The sequence below is a fragment of the Acipenser ruthenus genome, chromosome 7, assembly GCF_902713425.1.
Source record: "Acipenser ruthenus chromosome 7, fAciRut3.2 maternal haplotype, whole genome shotgun sequence".
NCBI lineage: Eukaryota > Metazoa > Chordata > Actinopteri > Acipenseriformes > Acipenseridae > Acipenser > Acipenser ruthenus.
In genome coordinates this window covers 1,856,626-1,874,414 of record NC_081195.1, presented here as the reverse complement: position 1 = coordinate 1,874,414, position 17,789 = coordinate 1,856,626, and the positions used below count along the sequence as shown (strand labels likewise).

The window sequence follows — 17,789 nt, the reverse complement described above, 5'->3', positions numbered from 1 at the left end:
ATATTTGTTTCTAATTTCATATTTAAACAGTTTATATCAATTCATTGGCCCCCAGTGTATGTTAGATAGGATTTAGCTATGCTGCTGTTATAATAAACAAGATCTACCTTTCTTTTCACTTTTCTTTCTTCTCCTTTCTGTTGTATTTAGACTGTAAACAATGGGCAGAGGGCAGGAGTGTGTGTCGAGAGGGCAGCCAGGTCTCCTCACGGCCTGCAACACAAGTCACACTGCAGATTGAAGTGAATCGCGGCTCCTGACAGAATATTGTACGCTTCCTAGCAATGGAAGTATCGCAGCAGGTTTATAGAAGCATTGTACAGCAGAGATGTTTAGAGGGTGCTGAAGCCTATTCTTTCTTTAATGTTACACCCAGATATATTTTTAACCCTCTTAATCTTGTAATTTGAAGTTGCAGTGCTGTGAACCCTGATTTAGTTTGACAATAAACTAGCACCAGTACAATGCTCTTGCTGTTACTTTTATATTTTTATAATGTGTTTCTGAAGTTGGAACTCCTCTTGAGTGAGAAGATTACATGAACTCCTCTTGAGTGAGAAGATTACATGAACTCCTCTTGAGTGAGAAGATTACATGAACTCCTCTTGAGTGAGAAGATTACATGAACTCCTCTTGAGTGAGAAGATTACATGAACTCCTCTTGAGTGAGAAGATTACATGAACTCCTCTTGAGTGAGAAGATTACATGAACTCCTCTTGAGTGAGAAGATTACATGAACTCCTCTTGAGTGAGAAGATTACATGAACTCCTCTTGAGTGAGAAGATTACATGAACTCCTCTTGAGTGAGAAGATTACATGAACTCCTCTTGAGTGAGAAGATTACATCACAAATATAATGTCGCCATATAAATATACAATTTGTTGTAAGAAAGAAGCCTATTTACAGTAAGGCTAAAAACTGTGTAGCGGCATCCTGATATACAAAAATGACATGTTTCCATGGCAGAGGCAGTTAATTTAGTTGTTTTAACATTTTATTAATGTAAAATCTTTGTATTTATTGACAAATTAAGCTAATGGCAATCTTTGTATTTCAGGGGAGCCCTTATTATTATCAAAGTTTTTGGGAAGATTCATCAGTGCAAAACAATGTACTTCTCTTTTAACCAGGTAAGGAGCAATGACAGGAATCTGTGTAAACTAGAAACCCATGTGTTTCATTCAGCACACTGTGAAAAGAGCAGTCTGCAGGTGTTGTAGTGTGGAAGTACAGCATTATTATCTCTTTGGGAGCCATTCTTGGACCTGCTTTTAGGCACTGTAGTGGCTTCAGTCCCCCGAAACCCTTTCCTATAAACAATAGGGAGTCACACTTAGTCCATTAGTCCAAAGCAGCTGCAAAACCTTCCAAAGGAGACGGTTGACTTTTCTTTTAATTTTAGCCTGAAACAAAAAAGATGTGATATAATAAATAAAGGTAGGCACAGGCTTCTGAAAAACCTGCACAGTGTATCCTGGTCAGGAGTGATATTAATGACACATTCCTGTCACAGTGCTGATTAAAATGTCTTTTCAATACTAAAGAGGATGCAAACACAGGGACAGGAGGCTGTGCGGTCCAGTGGTTAAAAAAAAAAAAAAAGGGGGGCTTGTAACCAGGAGGTCCTCGGTTCAAATCCCACCTCATCCACTGACTCATTGTGTGACCCTGAGCAAGTCACTTTAACCTCCTTGTGCTCCGTCTTTCAGGTGAGACGTAATTGTAAGTGCCTCTGCAGCTGATGCAAAGTTCACACACCCTAGTCTCTGTAAGTCGCCTTGGATAAAGGTGTCTGCTAAATAAACAAATAATAATGGACAGTTAGACATCCCAAATGGGAAGTGTAATGTCTTTATGCAATTAACTCTTAACTCTGACTTTTATACAGGTCTCAGTTAGGTAACGCCACTCAAAACTGAAGCCCGTGACGGCCAGTGACTGAGACAAAGCTAATTTTCACAAATTTTACTAAAATACAGGGTTTCAAGTACAAGACTGTACCCAGAGCCAAACTTAACAAGCACACTTCAGTCCCACTAAAATAGTTAATTGCATAAAGACATTACACTTCCCATTTGGTAGTTTATAAAAAGCATCATGGTAATGCTACTATTAGCACAAGATATGGCACCCTACATGAATAAATCACTGGCAGCTGACAACTGTAACACAGGAACACATTGAAAAGGTTTAACACTGTTTTATTTTTATAAGAAATCACCAAAGGCATTTTAAATATGCATTTATCTCCCAGATGACATTTCGCTCTAGTCTAGCTTAATCAAATCCTCTGTTACTGTTTTTTTGTACCATGCTATACATTACCCATTATTTTTTTCAACGTAGCTATGTAAAATGAGGAACATATGCACCACTACATATTTTGTTGTGCTGAATTACAGTTCATTGAGTACATTTTATGTTTGCATTCAATACTGACCTTATGTTACACATTATTGTGAATCAAGGTATGACAGATTTGGTGGTGAAGCAGTCACTAGACAGACTCTAATGAAGACTTTAGGTTTTGAAAGTCGAAGTGCATCCGAGGAGCACAGGAGGGCTCTTCTGTCTGCTCTCAGCAGGGTTTCCAGCAGCACTGTGCCAGAGAGCTGACCAAGTAAGAACAGCTATACTCAGGAGATCAAGTAGACCTGTGCAGCTGAAGCAATCAATTACTAGCAAGCCATTTGTTTTATTGTGAGATATTGCCTCGTTCACTTCGCTCTTCTTTTGCCAGAAGATTGCATACATTAAATATTGATATAGTTTTTGTTATATGCGTAGGCTTGCCTTTAGCTTTTCTTCTGGAAGATGGTTGGTTATTTTTCTATGTAAAGATATGTTTGTTTGTATTTATATATTATGTATATACATTGATGCAGATTGGAGTTACTTACTGGAAGACATTTGTCAAATCAGTTCAGCAGGCCATAGTATGTTGTTGCAGTAAAAGCCAAGAGACAACAGTGCTTATCCAATCATCTCCAAGGTCATTAGTGCACAGCAGGGACCCTTCTCATCTCCCATTGGCCTGATTGAGATCCATACAGTAAGTGAATCTAATGGAGGAGCTACAAGACAAACATTGTGTCTCCAGGCAAGGAAACCCCACCCTGATTTCAAAGCAGGGCAGCGGGTCGTATACAGTAGCCATGTTACACTTGAGGGAATACAATGGGCAGATCATGAAGCATGTTCAGAACATGAAATGAAATGGAGAGAAGGGTCAGGAGCTTCAATATTCCACATAGAGGCCAGAGAGCAGCTATCTGTCAGGAAGTCGGCATCAAAAGAGATTTTTCCAAAGGAATTATAAAATTGTTTGCTGTATGATGAAGTGACCACACAGGATTGTGCCGATGCTGCTCTATTGACAGCTTGTGTTTTAATTCAGAGCTTTCAGGGAGAAGCCCTTCAATGTCCCAGGAGCAGAGAACCCTCTCCCTGGATATAGAGGAGTGGCTGAAGGAGAAGTTTGCAGAGGGACTCAAGGGGATGCTGGCTGAGTTCCAACGATTTGACACCAACAATTCTGGAAAGGTACGGTCATGTCAGCCTCCTCCCTTCTTTCCATTTTTTTTTCAATATTTTTTTTTTCTTCTAATGACATTTAGTTTTGTAAACAGACTGAACAGTTTTATTTCAAATAACAATTGATGGTTTTAGGATTTGCTCTGTTTTATTGAATCAGTATCGGGAAATGTATATCCAAACATTTGAATACTCTCGCTGTATTTTCAAATTTTCTATGATACTTGAGTCGCTCTCAAATGTATTTTAAGAAGAATCAGTTTGAACAACCACACAATTCTGTGTATACCTTAAGGCAGTGCTGCCCAAACCCGGTCCTGGAGAGCCCCTATCCAGCAGGTTTTATAGGTAACCTTTAATCATCAATTTCTTAACACCTGGATCAATTTCATTGTGATCAATTAAGCAGGTGATTTATTAAATGAAGTCATTTCGAGATCATTTGGTACAAAAAATGAACTACCCTTTTCAGCCCTCAATGGCCTGGATTACATGCTGGGAAAATGTCATGACTTATTTAAGGTGGTTATAATTTTAGATCATTTTAGTTTGTTTAATTTATCAATTCCTGCTTTGAAACTTCATGTTGTATTTGATTTTTGTATAATGTATTACATTTGTATTCAAACATAAACCAAAACTATCTAAAATTGTAATCCAGACCGTACCACCTTAAATAAGTCATGACCGTAAACAAGTCATGAGATTTTCTCAGCATGTACACTGGCCCAATGACCAGAGCTCCCTTAATTGAACAAGTTATTTGCTTAATTGATCAATAACTTCCATGTGTTCCCAGTCTTTAGAAATTAGACATTTAGGGTGACCTACAAAACTTACTGGATAGGGGCTCTCCAGGACCGTGTTTGGGCAGCACTGCCTTAAGGGGTTAAAAGTTGATTTTTAATGTTGAACCACTTTTACTAGGATGCCAGAACAATCACTGCCTCCACCACTCACCTGTAATGATGTTCTGTCTCTGTATCAAAAACCCTCACAGGTTAAAAGCACAATACTATAATGACCAAGTGCAGGTAATGCAGAAAATGTAGCAAAAAAAAAGGGGGGGGGGGGGGGGGGGGGTGCTAATGGCCTGAAAGAAAAGGTGCTGCTATAGTTAGTGACAGAAAGCACAGAATCTCTATCGGTTTCTGTCATTCAGACAATTTTAATTGTGCACTGTAACTTGGGCATTTTCTGTATTGAATTAACTTTATCTTTAACATTTAGGATTTTATAAACTTCAATGAAATCCCCTATTATCTGTCTATTTCCCACGCTGAAGAGATTTAACTGTCTTAAGCTTTCATCATGTCATTAAGTCCTGGGATTAGCCTGGTTGCCCTTCTCTGTACCTTCTCATGTGCAGCAATGTGCTTTTTTGTAGGGAGGTGACCAGAACCGGACACAGTATTCTATGTTCGTAGAAATCCTAGAATACCTTGTGTACGACTGAACTGATGCAAGAGTCAGATGTTGGGATCTTTTTGTAAGAAGCTGAACCAAAGGGCTAAACAAGAAAAGGAAAAGCTGTGACCTTGCTAGATCTAGATTGTCTCTAACTGTACTATATACTCCTACTCCCGGTGTATGCCTGTCACAACGGCTTCTGTACTTTATCTACACCTTTCAAAAGCCTAATACAAACATTCTAGTAACGTTTTTGCGAAAGCTAGTATTTCATTCAAATAATTAACAGTAATATAAAATCTTTGAAGAACAAAAAATGCAAAACTACACATTGCTGCACTTCCACCTAGTGGAATTATTTTTAAATGACTGTGATGGATTTGACCTTTTTAAACATTCTAAACCTGTTTATAAAGAGTAAACTTTAATGTATAGAGTTTCTTCAAGCACGTGGAAGAAAAGTAACTGGATGGTAGCACTACAGAATTATTTCTTGCAAATAAGGAAAATGTTATGGGTTTGGCCACACATGATCCCATTAAATATTATAAATGCCATTTCTATAGCGTCAACTTTCTCAACAATGCCTTATTAATGGCTGTTCTGGAGATCTCACTGCAGTTTTTATGCTACACAGGTTTTCTATGAGAGTGATGGGTGAAGAGCTTGAGTGTCTGCTGGAGAAAGCTCCCCTGGATAAACTTGGAAATGTTAGATATGTGGAATTCCTGGGCAGGTTTGACAGCAGGTACTGGTCAACAAACGATAGTAACGTGTGTGTGTGTGTGTGTGTACAGACGTGCTCAAATTTGTTGGTACCCCTCCACAAAAAACGAAGAATGCACAATTTTCTCTGACATAACTTGAAACTGACAAAAGTAATTGGCATCCACCATTGTTTATTCCATATTTAATAGAAATCAGACTTTGCTTTTGATTTTTTATTCAACATAATATTGTAAATAAGAAAACAAATGAAAATGGCATGGACAAAAATGATGGGACCCCTAACCTAATATTCTGTTGCACAACCTTTAGAGGCAATCAAATGTTTTCTGTAGCTCTCAATGAGACTTCTGCACCTGTTAACAGGTAGTTTGGCTCACTCTTCCTGAGCAAACTGCTCCAGCTGTCTCAGGTTTGATGGGTGCCTTCTCCAGACTGCAAGTTTCAGCTCTTTCCATAGATGTTCGATAGGATTCAGATCAGGACTCATAGAAGGCCACTTCAGAATAGTCCAATGTTTTGTTCTTATCCATTCTTGGGTGCTTTTAGCTGTGTGTTTTGGGTCATTATCCTGTTAGAGGACCCATGACCTGCGACTGAGACAGAGCTTTCTGACACTGGGCAGTACGTTTCGCTCCAGAATGCCTTGATAGTCTTGAGATTTCATTGTGCCCTGCACAGATTCAAGGCACCCTGTGCCAGGCGCAGCAAAGCAGCCCCAAAACATAACCGAGCCTCCTCCATGTTTCACTGTAGGTATGGTGTTCTTTTCTTTGAAAGCTTCATTTTTTTGTCTGTGAACACAGAGCTGATGTGACTTGCCAAAAAGCTCCAGTTTTGACTAATCTGTCCAAAGGACATTCTCCCAGAAGGATTGTGGCTTGTCAATATGCATTTTAGCAAATTCCAGTCTGGCTTTTTTATGTTTTTCTTTCAAAAGTGGAGTCCTCCTGGGTCTTCTTCCATGGAGCCCACTTTCGCTGAAAAAGCGACGGATGGTGCGATCAGAAACTGACGTACCTTCACCTTGGAGTTCAGCTTGTTCCTCTTTGGCAGTTATCCTTGGTTCTTTTTCTACCATTCGCACTATCCTTCTGTTCAATCTGGGGTCGATTTTCCTCTTGCGGCCGCGCCCAGCGAGGTTGGCTACAGTTCCATGGACCTTAAACTTCTTAATAATATTTGCAACTGTTGTCACAGGAACATCAAGCTGCTTGGAGATGGTCTTGTAGCCTTTACCTTTACCATGCTTGTCTATTATTTTCTTTCTGATCTCCTCAGACAACTCTCTCCTTTGCTTTCTCTGGTCCATGTTCAGTGTGGTGCACACAATGATACCAAACATCACAGTGACTACTTTTCTCCATTTAAATAGGCTGAATGACTGATTACAAGATTGGAGACATGTGTGATACTAATTAAAGAAACTAATTAGTTTGAAATATCACTATAATCCAATTATTTATTATCTTTTCTAAGGGGTACCAACAAATGTGTCCAGGCCATTTTAGAATATCTTTGTAGAATAAGCAATAATTCATCTCTTTTTCACAGCTTCTTTGCTTTATTCTATGACATAGCAAAGGCATGCAAGTATACATGATAAAATAGCTTTTAATTTCATCACTTTTCAGGAGGAATGAAGCATTATTTCAATGAGCTGTAAGGGTACCAACAAATTTGAGCACGTCTGTGTATATATATATATATATATATATATATATATATATATATATATATATTTTATGCCATTGCAGAGCAATTCTGACAACTCAAATTGCAGCTGTAGAAAAGTTCAAATCGCCAATGTATAAACAAGTCCTGAATTCCTCTAGAACAGCAGTACCAACAAATATTTAACACCACTTCGTTTTCCTTTGTTTTATCTTTGACATTGTTTGTGATGTAACGAGTCCTATTTATAACCCATGTAGTTTTATTGAAATGGTTATGTTTATAATCGATAGCAATGGTGTGCACAATCTCTTTGAGCATGGCCAGACTGCTGTGACACAGTTTAGCAGAAAAACAAAGAGGGCTGGCCAGTTACAGGATTACAAAAACAGAGAACAAACACATTTCCAGGTGCTGTATTTTACACAATTATAGTTATTATACCTTAAAGATTCCGCTTACCTAAGGATCATAAACCATACATAAGTCTTTTGAGCAGGTACAGTCTTTTGAGCAGGTACTGTAAGGAACTACGCTTTGTACCCATTTTCTAAACTGCATTTTATTTTTATTATTTATTCCTCTGTGTTATCCTTCCGCAGTTAAACAGATTCAGACAAAATGCACACCACCACAGTACAATGTCAGCAACAGATGTATGATAGATTTGCCTCCTTAGTTTAATTGTGATGACAAAAATAATATTTTAGTACCTGTATAAAATATTGCTCAATAGATCATCTAGTTCGGTAGAATATTTCTATCGGTCTATTTTATTGCAACTGCCTTTGGCACTAAGATTGTTCTCCTTCCTCCTTTTAAGATTAAAGACCTATATCTTCACCCAGAACAGTTTAGCATTGAAAATGGACTACTGCCCCCAACTCTGAAGGCAAAGAGAGCAGAGCTGACCAAAGTCTTCAAAGACGAAATCGACAAGCTTTATGTATGACTGCAGTGAATCCTGTACCTGATGCAGTGTCAGTTTTGTTTCTTCTGAATATATATGGACTCTTGTGCCTCACTGATCCACAGAGTGAAAGTGTGTGAAAGAGCTGCACTGTGGACTTCCAAAGGAAGGCTATTCAATAGGCTCCTCAATGTAGCTCAGCGAAAGCTGCACAGTCATGAACTGTACAAGATTTACATGTATACTGCAGATGTGATATTTTCACAACAGTTCTAAAGATGACAACCATCCGGTGTATTTGAAAACATTTTCCATCATATTAGAAACTAGAAGTATTTTTTCAATTGTATTCTAGTTTGCAAACAATAAATATACCTGTTCACAACAGTCAGTGTACCATACCTGGATGCAGCTGTGAAAGCTATGAATTTAAACTGCTATAAAAGATCCCCAACAACGAATACAAGTGTCACATTTGTAGAGAATATTTTTTTGTAATATTGTTAATATATGGATTGAAATTAATAATAAATCAAACTCGGGTGCAATATGATTTATTTTTTTTTAAATCTGAAGGCATAATACGTAGGGTTGTGTTACAAAATATAATTAAAAAAATGTATTTGCACCATACAAAGGATACATTGAAATGCATGCGAAAACACTGCTTTTACTAATTGCATAATTCCAAAACAATACTTAAAAAAAAAAAAAAAAAAAAAAAGCAGGTTCAAGTAAGGGGTTGTTCTGTTGAAAGAACAATTGTCAAAAGCACCGAATGACATATACCCGGATTTAAAAAAAAAAATAATAATAATTATCTATCTTTTTTCTCTTCATTCACTGGTAGATCGCGGACTGTATCATAAAGGCATTTTTCAACACATCTTCTTGGGAACCAGCCTCTAATACGAACTCCAGCTTAAAGCAATAAAACAAACACAATGTTAGGGGTTTTATTTACAAATATAAATAAGAGACAAGCATTCACCCCATTGAGCATGTGTGGGCTATCCTTCGACCGATCCCTGCACTGACAAGCATACACCCCATTGAGCATGTGTGGGCTATCCCTCGACCGATCCCTGCACAGACAAGCATGCACCCCATTGAGCATGTGTGGGCTATCCCTCGACCGATCCCTGCACAGACAAGCATGCACCCCATTGAGCATGTGTGGGCTATCCCTCGACCGATCCCTGCACAGACAAGCATGCACCCCATTGAGCATGTGTGGGCTATCCCTCGACCGATCCCTGCACTGACAAGCATTCACCCCATTGAGCATGTGTGGGCTATCCCTCGACCGATCCCTGCACAGACAAGCATTCACCCCATTGAGCATGTGTGGGCTATCCCTCGACCGATCCTTGCACTGACAAGCATGCACCCCATTGAGCATGTGTGGGCTATCCCTCGACCGATCCCTGCACTGACAAGCATGCACCCCATTGAGCATGTGTGGGCTATCCCTCGACCGATCCCTGCACTGACAAGCATGCACCCCATTGAGCATGTGTGGGCTATCCCTCGACCGATCCCTGCACTGACAAGCATTCACCCCATTGAGCATGTGTGGGCTATCCCTCGACCGATCCCTGCACTGACAAGCATGCACCCCATTGAGCATGTGTGGGCTATCCCTCGACCGATCCCTGCACAGACAAGCATGCACCCCATTGAGCATGTGTGGGCTATCCCTCGACCGATCCCTGCACAGACAAGCATACACCCCATTGAGCATGTGTGGGCTATCCCTCGACCGATCCCTGCACTGACAAGCATGCACCCCATTGAGCATGTGTGGGCTATCCCTCGACCGATCCCTGCACAGACAAGCATACACCCCATTGAGCATGTGTGGGCTATCCCTCGACCGATCTCTGCACTGACAAGCATACACCCCACTGAGCATGTGTGGGCTATCCCTCGACCGATCTCTGCACTGACAAGCATACACCCCATTGAGCATGTGTGGGCTATCCCTCGACCGATCCTTGCGAAAGGGTCCCAGTAAACCCACTTCCAGTGACTCCTTTATACAGATTCTATAACAGGAATGAGCCGCAATTCCACAGACCAGGATTGCTGATCTCATTTACACAATATGTAAGCGCGTTGCTGCCTTGCATTAGGCGAAGAGATGCACCACAAAGTATTAACCTCACTCATATATTGCCAGTGCTTTGTACTGTATCCTAGAAAGACTTAATAACTAAACCAGTGACTGAATCTGGGATCTCTATTGACAGATGTAGAACATTTAACTAACTGCACTCTGTAAGTGTGACTCTATGAGATGTTAATGTATAGATTACAATAACACTGTAGTAGTAGAAAACAAAAATGTTATACCAGTTCATACAGTTGAACTATTGATTATTTAACTATTTAAGTACCTTTTACTTGTTCATCATCGAGTGCTTTATCTCCATACATCCACCTCCTGTGAAATCAAGTCAAGATTTATTAAATCTATTTGGATTTCATACATGTGCATGCATACACTGGCACAACAAAATGGAGATGCAGTATTTACTCATACTTCTAAAATCTTTTACTAAAATAACAATAACTACAGTATTAAAAGACAACAAAGGGATAATTCAGAACAGAGAGGTTTTGAAACAGAGCTAAACACAACACTGAATGATCCGCGAAACAGCTTAGGAAGGGGTGTGAATAAGGTGGTAAATATATCAAGGGGTGATGACTAGGCTTACTTTAGGCCCCTGGTGGCAAAGATCATCTCTCCTTTGCGCAGTTTGATTCTAGGCTCTTCTGTGCAGGGCGTTGTAAAGAACGTTTTCACACCTTTGTTTAGAGGGCAACAAGCACCACTGTAATCCTCTATTACACGGTACTGTACCTGTAACAGAAACAACAATGTTAAACTCTTACTGCTCAAGTTTAAAATGGTTTACAACTGCATTACACAGAATCGGGTGAACAACTGTCAATGCAGACTATAGTTAATTAAGACCACAATTTCACTCTTTGCTCCAAGAGGAATTTTATTCCAGGTTAGTTCTACTCAAACATTTGAATCCACACATTTTTGTGAAAAAATGTAAATCTTTGCTATATTAAATTAAACATTTGCCAGAAAGGTGCATGTAGTCAGATAGCTAATAAACACAGACTTTGATACACGGCTACGATTTGACCTATTGCACATGCATGGATTGCCCTCTGCTGTTCAGATTAAGGCAATGATGGACTTACACTTCTAACTCTCTTATCAGCTTTCTGCTTCAGCTGCTCAATCTGCAAATAACAAAAGGAAAAGTATATATGTCATCTCTCACAACTTTAAATATGTAATACTTCAGACACTGAACAGTTATATTGAAAAATAATTAGCGTCAGGTGTGACTCATTCACACTAACGTGCAATAGGTTTTGATTCTGTCATACAAACAGCAATTTATATATATGTAATTTTGTAAAAGTAAAAAAAAAAAAGCTTACCTTACATCATACTTTCCAAGGTCTACTGCATTGCTATTGGCTAATTTAGCCTCAATGGGTGGGATTCTGTGTGCCTTCAACCTGCAATCACCCTGTCTCTCGAGTTTTAATGTATTTGTATTGGCTACACGATGCAAGTTTGAGGCTAGTTTGAGGCTAGGCAAGTTTCGATTTCCATACAGTATGTTGTAGATTTTTTTAATTTCAGAGAGGGTGACCCCTCTTCGTATGTCGGGTCATCTCAGAGACGGTGACCCCCTCTCCATTTGTCGTGTCTCCTCAATGATGGAACCCTCCTTTATATGCGTAAGGCCTTCGAAGGATGGAGCCTCTCTCTTTATATGTTATATTGTTACTAACATTATGTCCTAAACATTACAGCAGGTGGCCTAGCTCCAAAACAAAATTGCTTTTTTAATTGCTCATGGTACGAAAAAACAACAAGGTTGACTGCAAGTATTTGCTGTTTGGTTTTTCAAACCTGCTCTTCATCTTCCCAATGAATTTCTGTGGGCTACAGTGATTTTAAAAATCTTACATGGACTGTAAAAATATTTATTCTGCAAATGACATCACTCAAGATTCATCAATCAAGTAAGTCCACAATGTTTTTGTTATATTCAGTTGCTTGCCTTATGTGCTGCTTATTCTATATTACTGTATTGCATTTCTTATTAAATGAAATAAAATGTAAAAATATATTTTTTTATATTTAGGTGCTTTGGACTGCTGATGAATAAAATACTTTTTGTAAGATGTTCCAAAAATAGCCAATGAACACTCTTATAAATTCTATTGATTTGATTCAACTGATAGCATCGCCTTTCGAATATTCAAGAAATCTAACTTGAGGATAAACTGATAAAAAATAAAACCTGCAGTGCCAGCCTTGACTTTGCTCCAGCTCAAGAGGGTGAATTGCAGGGCGTTTGCACTCATGGTTAAAAAGGGTGAATTGCAGGGAGTTTGCACTCACTGTTAAAGTGTACTGGTCACATTTTTCTTGAACAGGCCACTCTATGCCATCTCCCTCTGGAATCCCAGACCAGGTAAACACCTGCTTAAAGTTCTCCCATTTACTTCCCAGGTCATATGGGAAAATAAATTCTTCTCCTATCTGGTAATATTGTATTCTGTCTTTGGCCTGTGGATACATTTCATGGATTGTGTTATTTATAGAACAGTGTCTCAACACATCAGAATATAAATAAAAACAATTACAGTTTACAAATGTCCTACGTTTATCATTTCCGTGACAGCACATTTCGTGATTTCTTGAGATAAGAGGTTTGTACAAAGCATTAAATAGGACCAGATACCTCACAAACACATACAAAAATAAAAATGTTTGGAATACATTTTACCTTTTCCTCAATCCAAACTTCAATTGAAGTTCTGTTTCTTAAGATCACTTTCATCTGTGGAAAATAATTTATTTTTTGGAAAGCAATTAAACAAAAGCAGTGAAACACACATCTTCAGGAGAATTTGTGCATGTTAATCACAAGTTGTGCATTAATAATGAGGCGCTAAGTAAACACAGATTATAGTGCTCCATATACTGTGGTATACAGTGGGATTTTGGATAGGGTAGTATACAAGAGTACACAAGGACTAAGGATGCTCAAACATGCATGGGGTAAGCATAATAATCTAAAAGCTATTGTATAAATGTAACTTTCCCACAGCAGAATGTTATAAGTACATATGGACATCCCACATTTAGTTTGACGTGTCTCTTGTTTTACTTAATTAGCATGTTCTACTAACAAAGAGGGTTTAGTCAACGCTCTGTTTCAATGACTTAGCCTAAGTTTGTGGTTACAAATCTACTGTACCTGAATGAAAAACAGCATTCCGACTGCTATGGTTGTGCCAAGTGCCAACCCCAAGGCAAACAGAGACGTGGCAAAAGCAGAAACCCCAAAGGGAATAATGGGGCGTTGATCTCTTTTAACAGCACTGATATCAATCTTTACAGAGCTCCACCCAAAAGATATCTGCAAATTAACCATAAAAATAAAAAAAATAGAAAGAGGCATGCCAGAAAGTGACAGAATTGAGTTTTTGTAAAACAAATTAAATTATGTTTTTATGTTTACACGAGACAAGAATCCCTGTACTGTCATAGCGCTTGTGGTTTGGTGTAAAGAGAAAATAGCATATATTATATTATGTACTGGTACAAGGAATCTAGCATGTTAATCTAGATAATCCCTTTCTGTACTTGTGGTTTAAATCATTTTTTCATTTCAGTTTACACAGGTCAGATGCAGGTCAAAGTTCATCACGGAAAATCAAACTCATGAATATTGAATATTAGTAATGGAAATATGCCTGCTTACCCGGTCGTAAAGCTGCGTGTACATAGTCATAATGAAAATAATAGCAGCATGGATGCAGCCAAGGGGGGCCAAAATCAGAAAGCTGGTGAAGTAAGCATGGTTCTGGTGGCCACAGCAGTTGTTGATCCAGGGACAGTGATGGTCCATCTTCATTACACACCTAGACATTCAAGAGAATAGTCGTTTTAGAAACCCTATAGTCTTATCCTAATTTGTCAGGAACTCACTGAGTGTGCACTTTGTAGTAAATCTGTTAATAAAAATAAAAAAATAAAGCTAAATAAATGTTGTGCATTTAATCTGAGCAAAACAGAACATACAGTACTTGTAAGAATGATTTAACAGACCCTGATTGGCATTCACCTTGAACCACCTAATTTTAACCTTAAGTAAGGTGGTACAGAATTAGTACTCATCAGGATCTGTGTAACCAGCTCTGAATGCTAATGGAAAGAAAAACTGATACTTATGACACTGATAAATCTGTATAATTGTATTTATAATTCTGTATTCAGAATGAAGTAAAACCAGGAATTTGGTCTATACATAGGAAGCCAATATTACAACAACGTAACTCCAACTCTAAGATGACCTTCACTGACTGAAAGAAATACCAGCTCATGTATATGTACCTGTTACACTTGCGGCAGTGGTGTGATCGTGGTGCCTTGAATCCCTGGCACACTCTACAGTACTGCAGGCACATGCAGTCCTTTGAGCTTTCCTGTTTAAAAAAAGAGGCAGAACAGCATGGTTAAGACTTCAGGTGTTTTAAGATTAGGTCTGTGAAACTAATTATAACAGATTTATTTACAAACACCCTCATAATCCTGAGCAGACATGGGTAAATAGTTAAATACCCTGATTTTAAAAGATCATAATCACAGAAATTAAACTTGGTAATAAAGCTTGTGATTTAGGGCTTGACTTCATGTTGACTGAATTTAAACAGGTTTAAAAATAAACAAACTAAGCCTTTCAAATCCTATCTTTGGCTTTTGAACCAGTGAGATTAAGAACATGTAGCTTTTTGTGTCCTGGGAATTTTATCAATTTAATTATTTAAATCTTTTACTCTGCGTTTGATGAATTAACATTAGGAGTGACACATAAGATTACTAGGGTTGAAAATGTTTTATATTAACATTTACACTCTACGGGTGTCCCCAAGTGTGTATTATATTGGTTCCTAAATTGTGCAAACATGTTGAAATATCAGTAACAAGCATTATTTTTTATTTTTATTTTTTATGATGGATCCTAAATTATTTAACTTCACTGACTAAAATACGCTACTGCAAAAGGCAGGTGTTACATTGTGCTTACATCGTTAACATAGCTCCATGTCTGATCTTTAAGTATCCCTGTTAATTTCATTGAATTTTTCCAGAAATATGTTCCAGCTATTTCAAATTTGCTTAAAATACAGGAATATAAAATTAAGACCCCCACGTTTTCAATCCCATCCACTCTTACCGGTTTCCACCCCAGAGGAATGTACCCAGGACCAACAAACATTGCATTGAAGTAGTTGTAAAGAATAAGAACAGTCCAGTTTATCAACATAATAAAATTAACGCTTCCTCCGGTGGTGTCCAAAGGCCAGTACCAAAGGACAGAGTCTAGAATAGCCATAGTTGAGCATAGTGCTATCACCGTAAGGGCTATAACTGGTCCCCAATGGCACAATCTCTTCAGTTCTTGAAGATTTTCAAATCTGATAAGTGAAGATAGTACGTTCATTTTTATTGTTATCTAATTAATAAAAAATAGGGTAAAATCTGTTTTTCTTTTACTGCTAATCCCCCAAAGTGACAAGGGACGGTTATATTTTCTCCCACAAGACTGAAGCTGTAGCATGCAAAGTTATGTAACGTGGCTGTCCTCCAGTGCATCCCAATATAAAACGCTTAAACATCTTTTGGATCAAAACTTCTTCAAAATGCGTACAATCTTGGTTTACTTATCTAGAGGAAGACAAAAAAAAGGGTAAATAAGTTAATGTCTGACAAATAGATCGGTCTGATCATAGCTACTTCTGATAATCCAATGTGGTATCCAAACTCTGGTAAAAACAAATCTGATGGGATTAGAAATTACTACATCAGATAGATTTGCCTTGTGACCTTGTCAAAACTGTATTTTAAATTAAAATTGATTGAAAGCTAATTAAGTGCACAAGATGACACCTTTGATTCAAACAGGTACACCTCACACACAATGTACTACATTAGATTTATTATTATTATTATTATTATTATTATTATTATTATTATTATTATTATAAATAAATAAATAAATAAATAAATAAATGCAGGCATAATTCACCGCCTTTGTAGTTAAGTGTAAAAGATTGAATTGGTACAAATTGAATAATCGGAAACGCAGAAATGATGACTATGAAACTGTAACTAATTTGTAAAATGGATTTCTTCTTTTTAGCATTTCAAATCTAATTCAAGATCGACTTTAGCCAACACTACCCTCAACTGTAAATGTAGGTTACATTAATTTTTCTAAACAGTGCGCAAAAAAGAGGGCTATTTAGGTTACTATGGACTAAAGCACTTTCTGGAGGAGTTGGTGCCCCCCCCCCCCCACCCCACCCCCACCCCCACCCCCACCCCCACCACCCCCACCCCCACCCCCACCACCCCCACCCCCACCCCCACCCCCACCCCCACCCCCACCACCCCCACCCCCACCCCCACCCCCACCCCCACCCCCACCCCCCCCACCCCCACCCCCACCCCCACCCCCACCCCCACCCCCACCACCCCCACTGCAAGGCTGGTTTGGGTAGACTAGCAGTACCGAAAATATTGTCGTATCTAGTTTATACCGAATCAACCGCAGGAAAATATGACATGTCTTTAGGACAGAATGCCATTTTTAAAAAATGTATTTAAATATCAAAAGCAAGATTGCTCGATATTTAATCACAAACAATATATACATTAAATTTAAAATGGTTCACATTGTTTCTCCAGAAGAACCGATCCATTTGCCTGTATATATCTCAACGCTATGTATGACAAAAACATAATAATAATAATAATAATAATAATCGTAAAATTGTGGATATACTTGTCGAGAGAAGAAAGGTTTATATAATTGGTTCATTTTATTCGTCCACTCTTATTTTTACTTGAATTATTATAATACATTAAAAAAAAAAAACCGCTAAAGACTAAAAATAGCACGGGTAATGAGCCTATGTTTTTTGCGCAGTTGTATTCCCGGACCTTAGCGTCAATCCTTCCTTGTTCTTATCCTGACTGTTTTGTAACTCTTGAGGAAGAAGCCATATTACCAGACTGAAGTCCAACGCTGGTTATATAAATCATTGACGCTGACCAGGAAATGCAACGACTCAAAAATAATAATAATACAAACATGAAACACTTAAAGTAAAATACAAATACGTTCTGTTAATTTACAAAAAAAGAAAAAAACAACGTTCTCCAACACCAATATATCAAAGCCGGTAAATAAGTATTACCCCATTTTTATTTTTCTGTGAAACACAACCTGTTTCTTTAAATTCGACCCACCTCCTCTCTCTTTGTGGCTCCCCGACTGCCACTTCCTGTAGGTGCCCCAGCCAACTAAAACCTCCCCTTACGTAAACAAGCCGATTCAATATAATTAATGGGAATATTAATTATAAGAATGTATACGCTACACACATTCGGCTTTCCTTGTTTTATGTTTGT

At 38.3% G+C, this 17,789-nt stretch overlaps 1 protein-coding gene and 1 long non-coding RNA gene across 4 annotated transcripts in view; one reads left to right on the top strand and one right to left on the bottom strand.

Annotated features, from left to right (window-relative positions):
- LOC131737423 (uncharacterized) overlaps positions 1 to 9,068 on the top strand; it is a 12,932-nt gene extending 3,864 nt beyond the window's left edge. Inside the window, exons 3-7 of the long non-coding RNA XR_009329018.1 lie at positions 151 to 269; positions 1,061 to 1,133; positions 3,401 to 3,546; positions 5,585 to 5,695; positions 8,171 to 9,068. This is a non-coding gene — a long non-coding RNA (uncharacterized LOC131737423). The remainder of the gene's footprint in view (positions 1 to 150; positions 270 to 1,060; positions 1,134 to 3,400; positions 3,547 to 5,584; positions 5,696 to 8,170) is intronic.
- LOC117414764 (palmitoyltransferase ZDHHC6-like) lies at positions 8,796 to 17,789 on the bottom strand. 3 transcript variants are annotated; one of them, XM_059026106.1, is made up of 11 exons: positions 17,628 to 17,789; positions 15,550 to 16,040; positions 14,706 to 14,797; positions 14,074 to 14,233; positions 13,567 to 13,728; positions 13,093 to 13,146; positions 12,705 to 12,872; positions 11,483 to 11,524; positions 10,981 to 11,126; positions 10,657 to 10,703; positions 8,796 to 9,178 (listed from the first exon to the last, which is right to left on the bottom strand). In XM_059026106.1, the coding sequence occupies exons 2-11, from the start codon at positions 15,814 to 15,816 to the stop codon at positions 9,075 to 9,077; spliced, it is 1,242 nt and encodes a 413-aa protein (XP_058882089.1). In that variant the 5' UTR covers positions 15,817 to 16,040; positions 17,628 to 17,789; the 3' UTR covers positions 8,796 to 9,074. The 3 variants fall into 3 exon arrangements, with proteins under 3 accessions (XP_058882089.1, XP_058882090.1, XP_058882091.1); XM_059026107.1 differs by having other exon boundaries at positions 17,576 to 17,647; XM_059026108.1 differs by lacking the exon at positions 17,628 to 17,789 and adding an exon at positions 17,319 to 17,548.

Excerpts from the sequence above, each read along its gene's own strand:
- LOC117414764 (XM_059026106.1), bottom strand. The coding sequence starts at position 15,816 with ATGAACGTACTATCTTCACTTATCAGATTTGAAAATCTTCAAGAACTG. Across the intron at positions 13,729-14,073 it reads ACACGCAGCTTTACGACCGG|ATATCTTTTGGGTGGAGCTC; the intron begins GTAAGCAGGCAT and ends GTTAATTTGCAG. Across the intron at positions 11,127-11,482 it reads CTGATAAGAGAGTTAGAAGT|GTACAGTACCGTGTAATAGA; the intron begins GTAAGTCCATCA and ends TTTCTGTTACAG.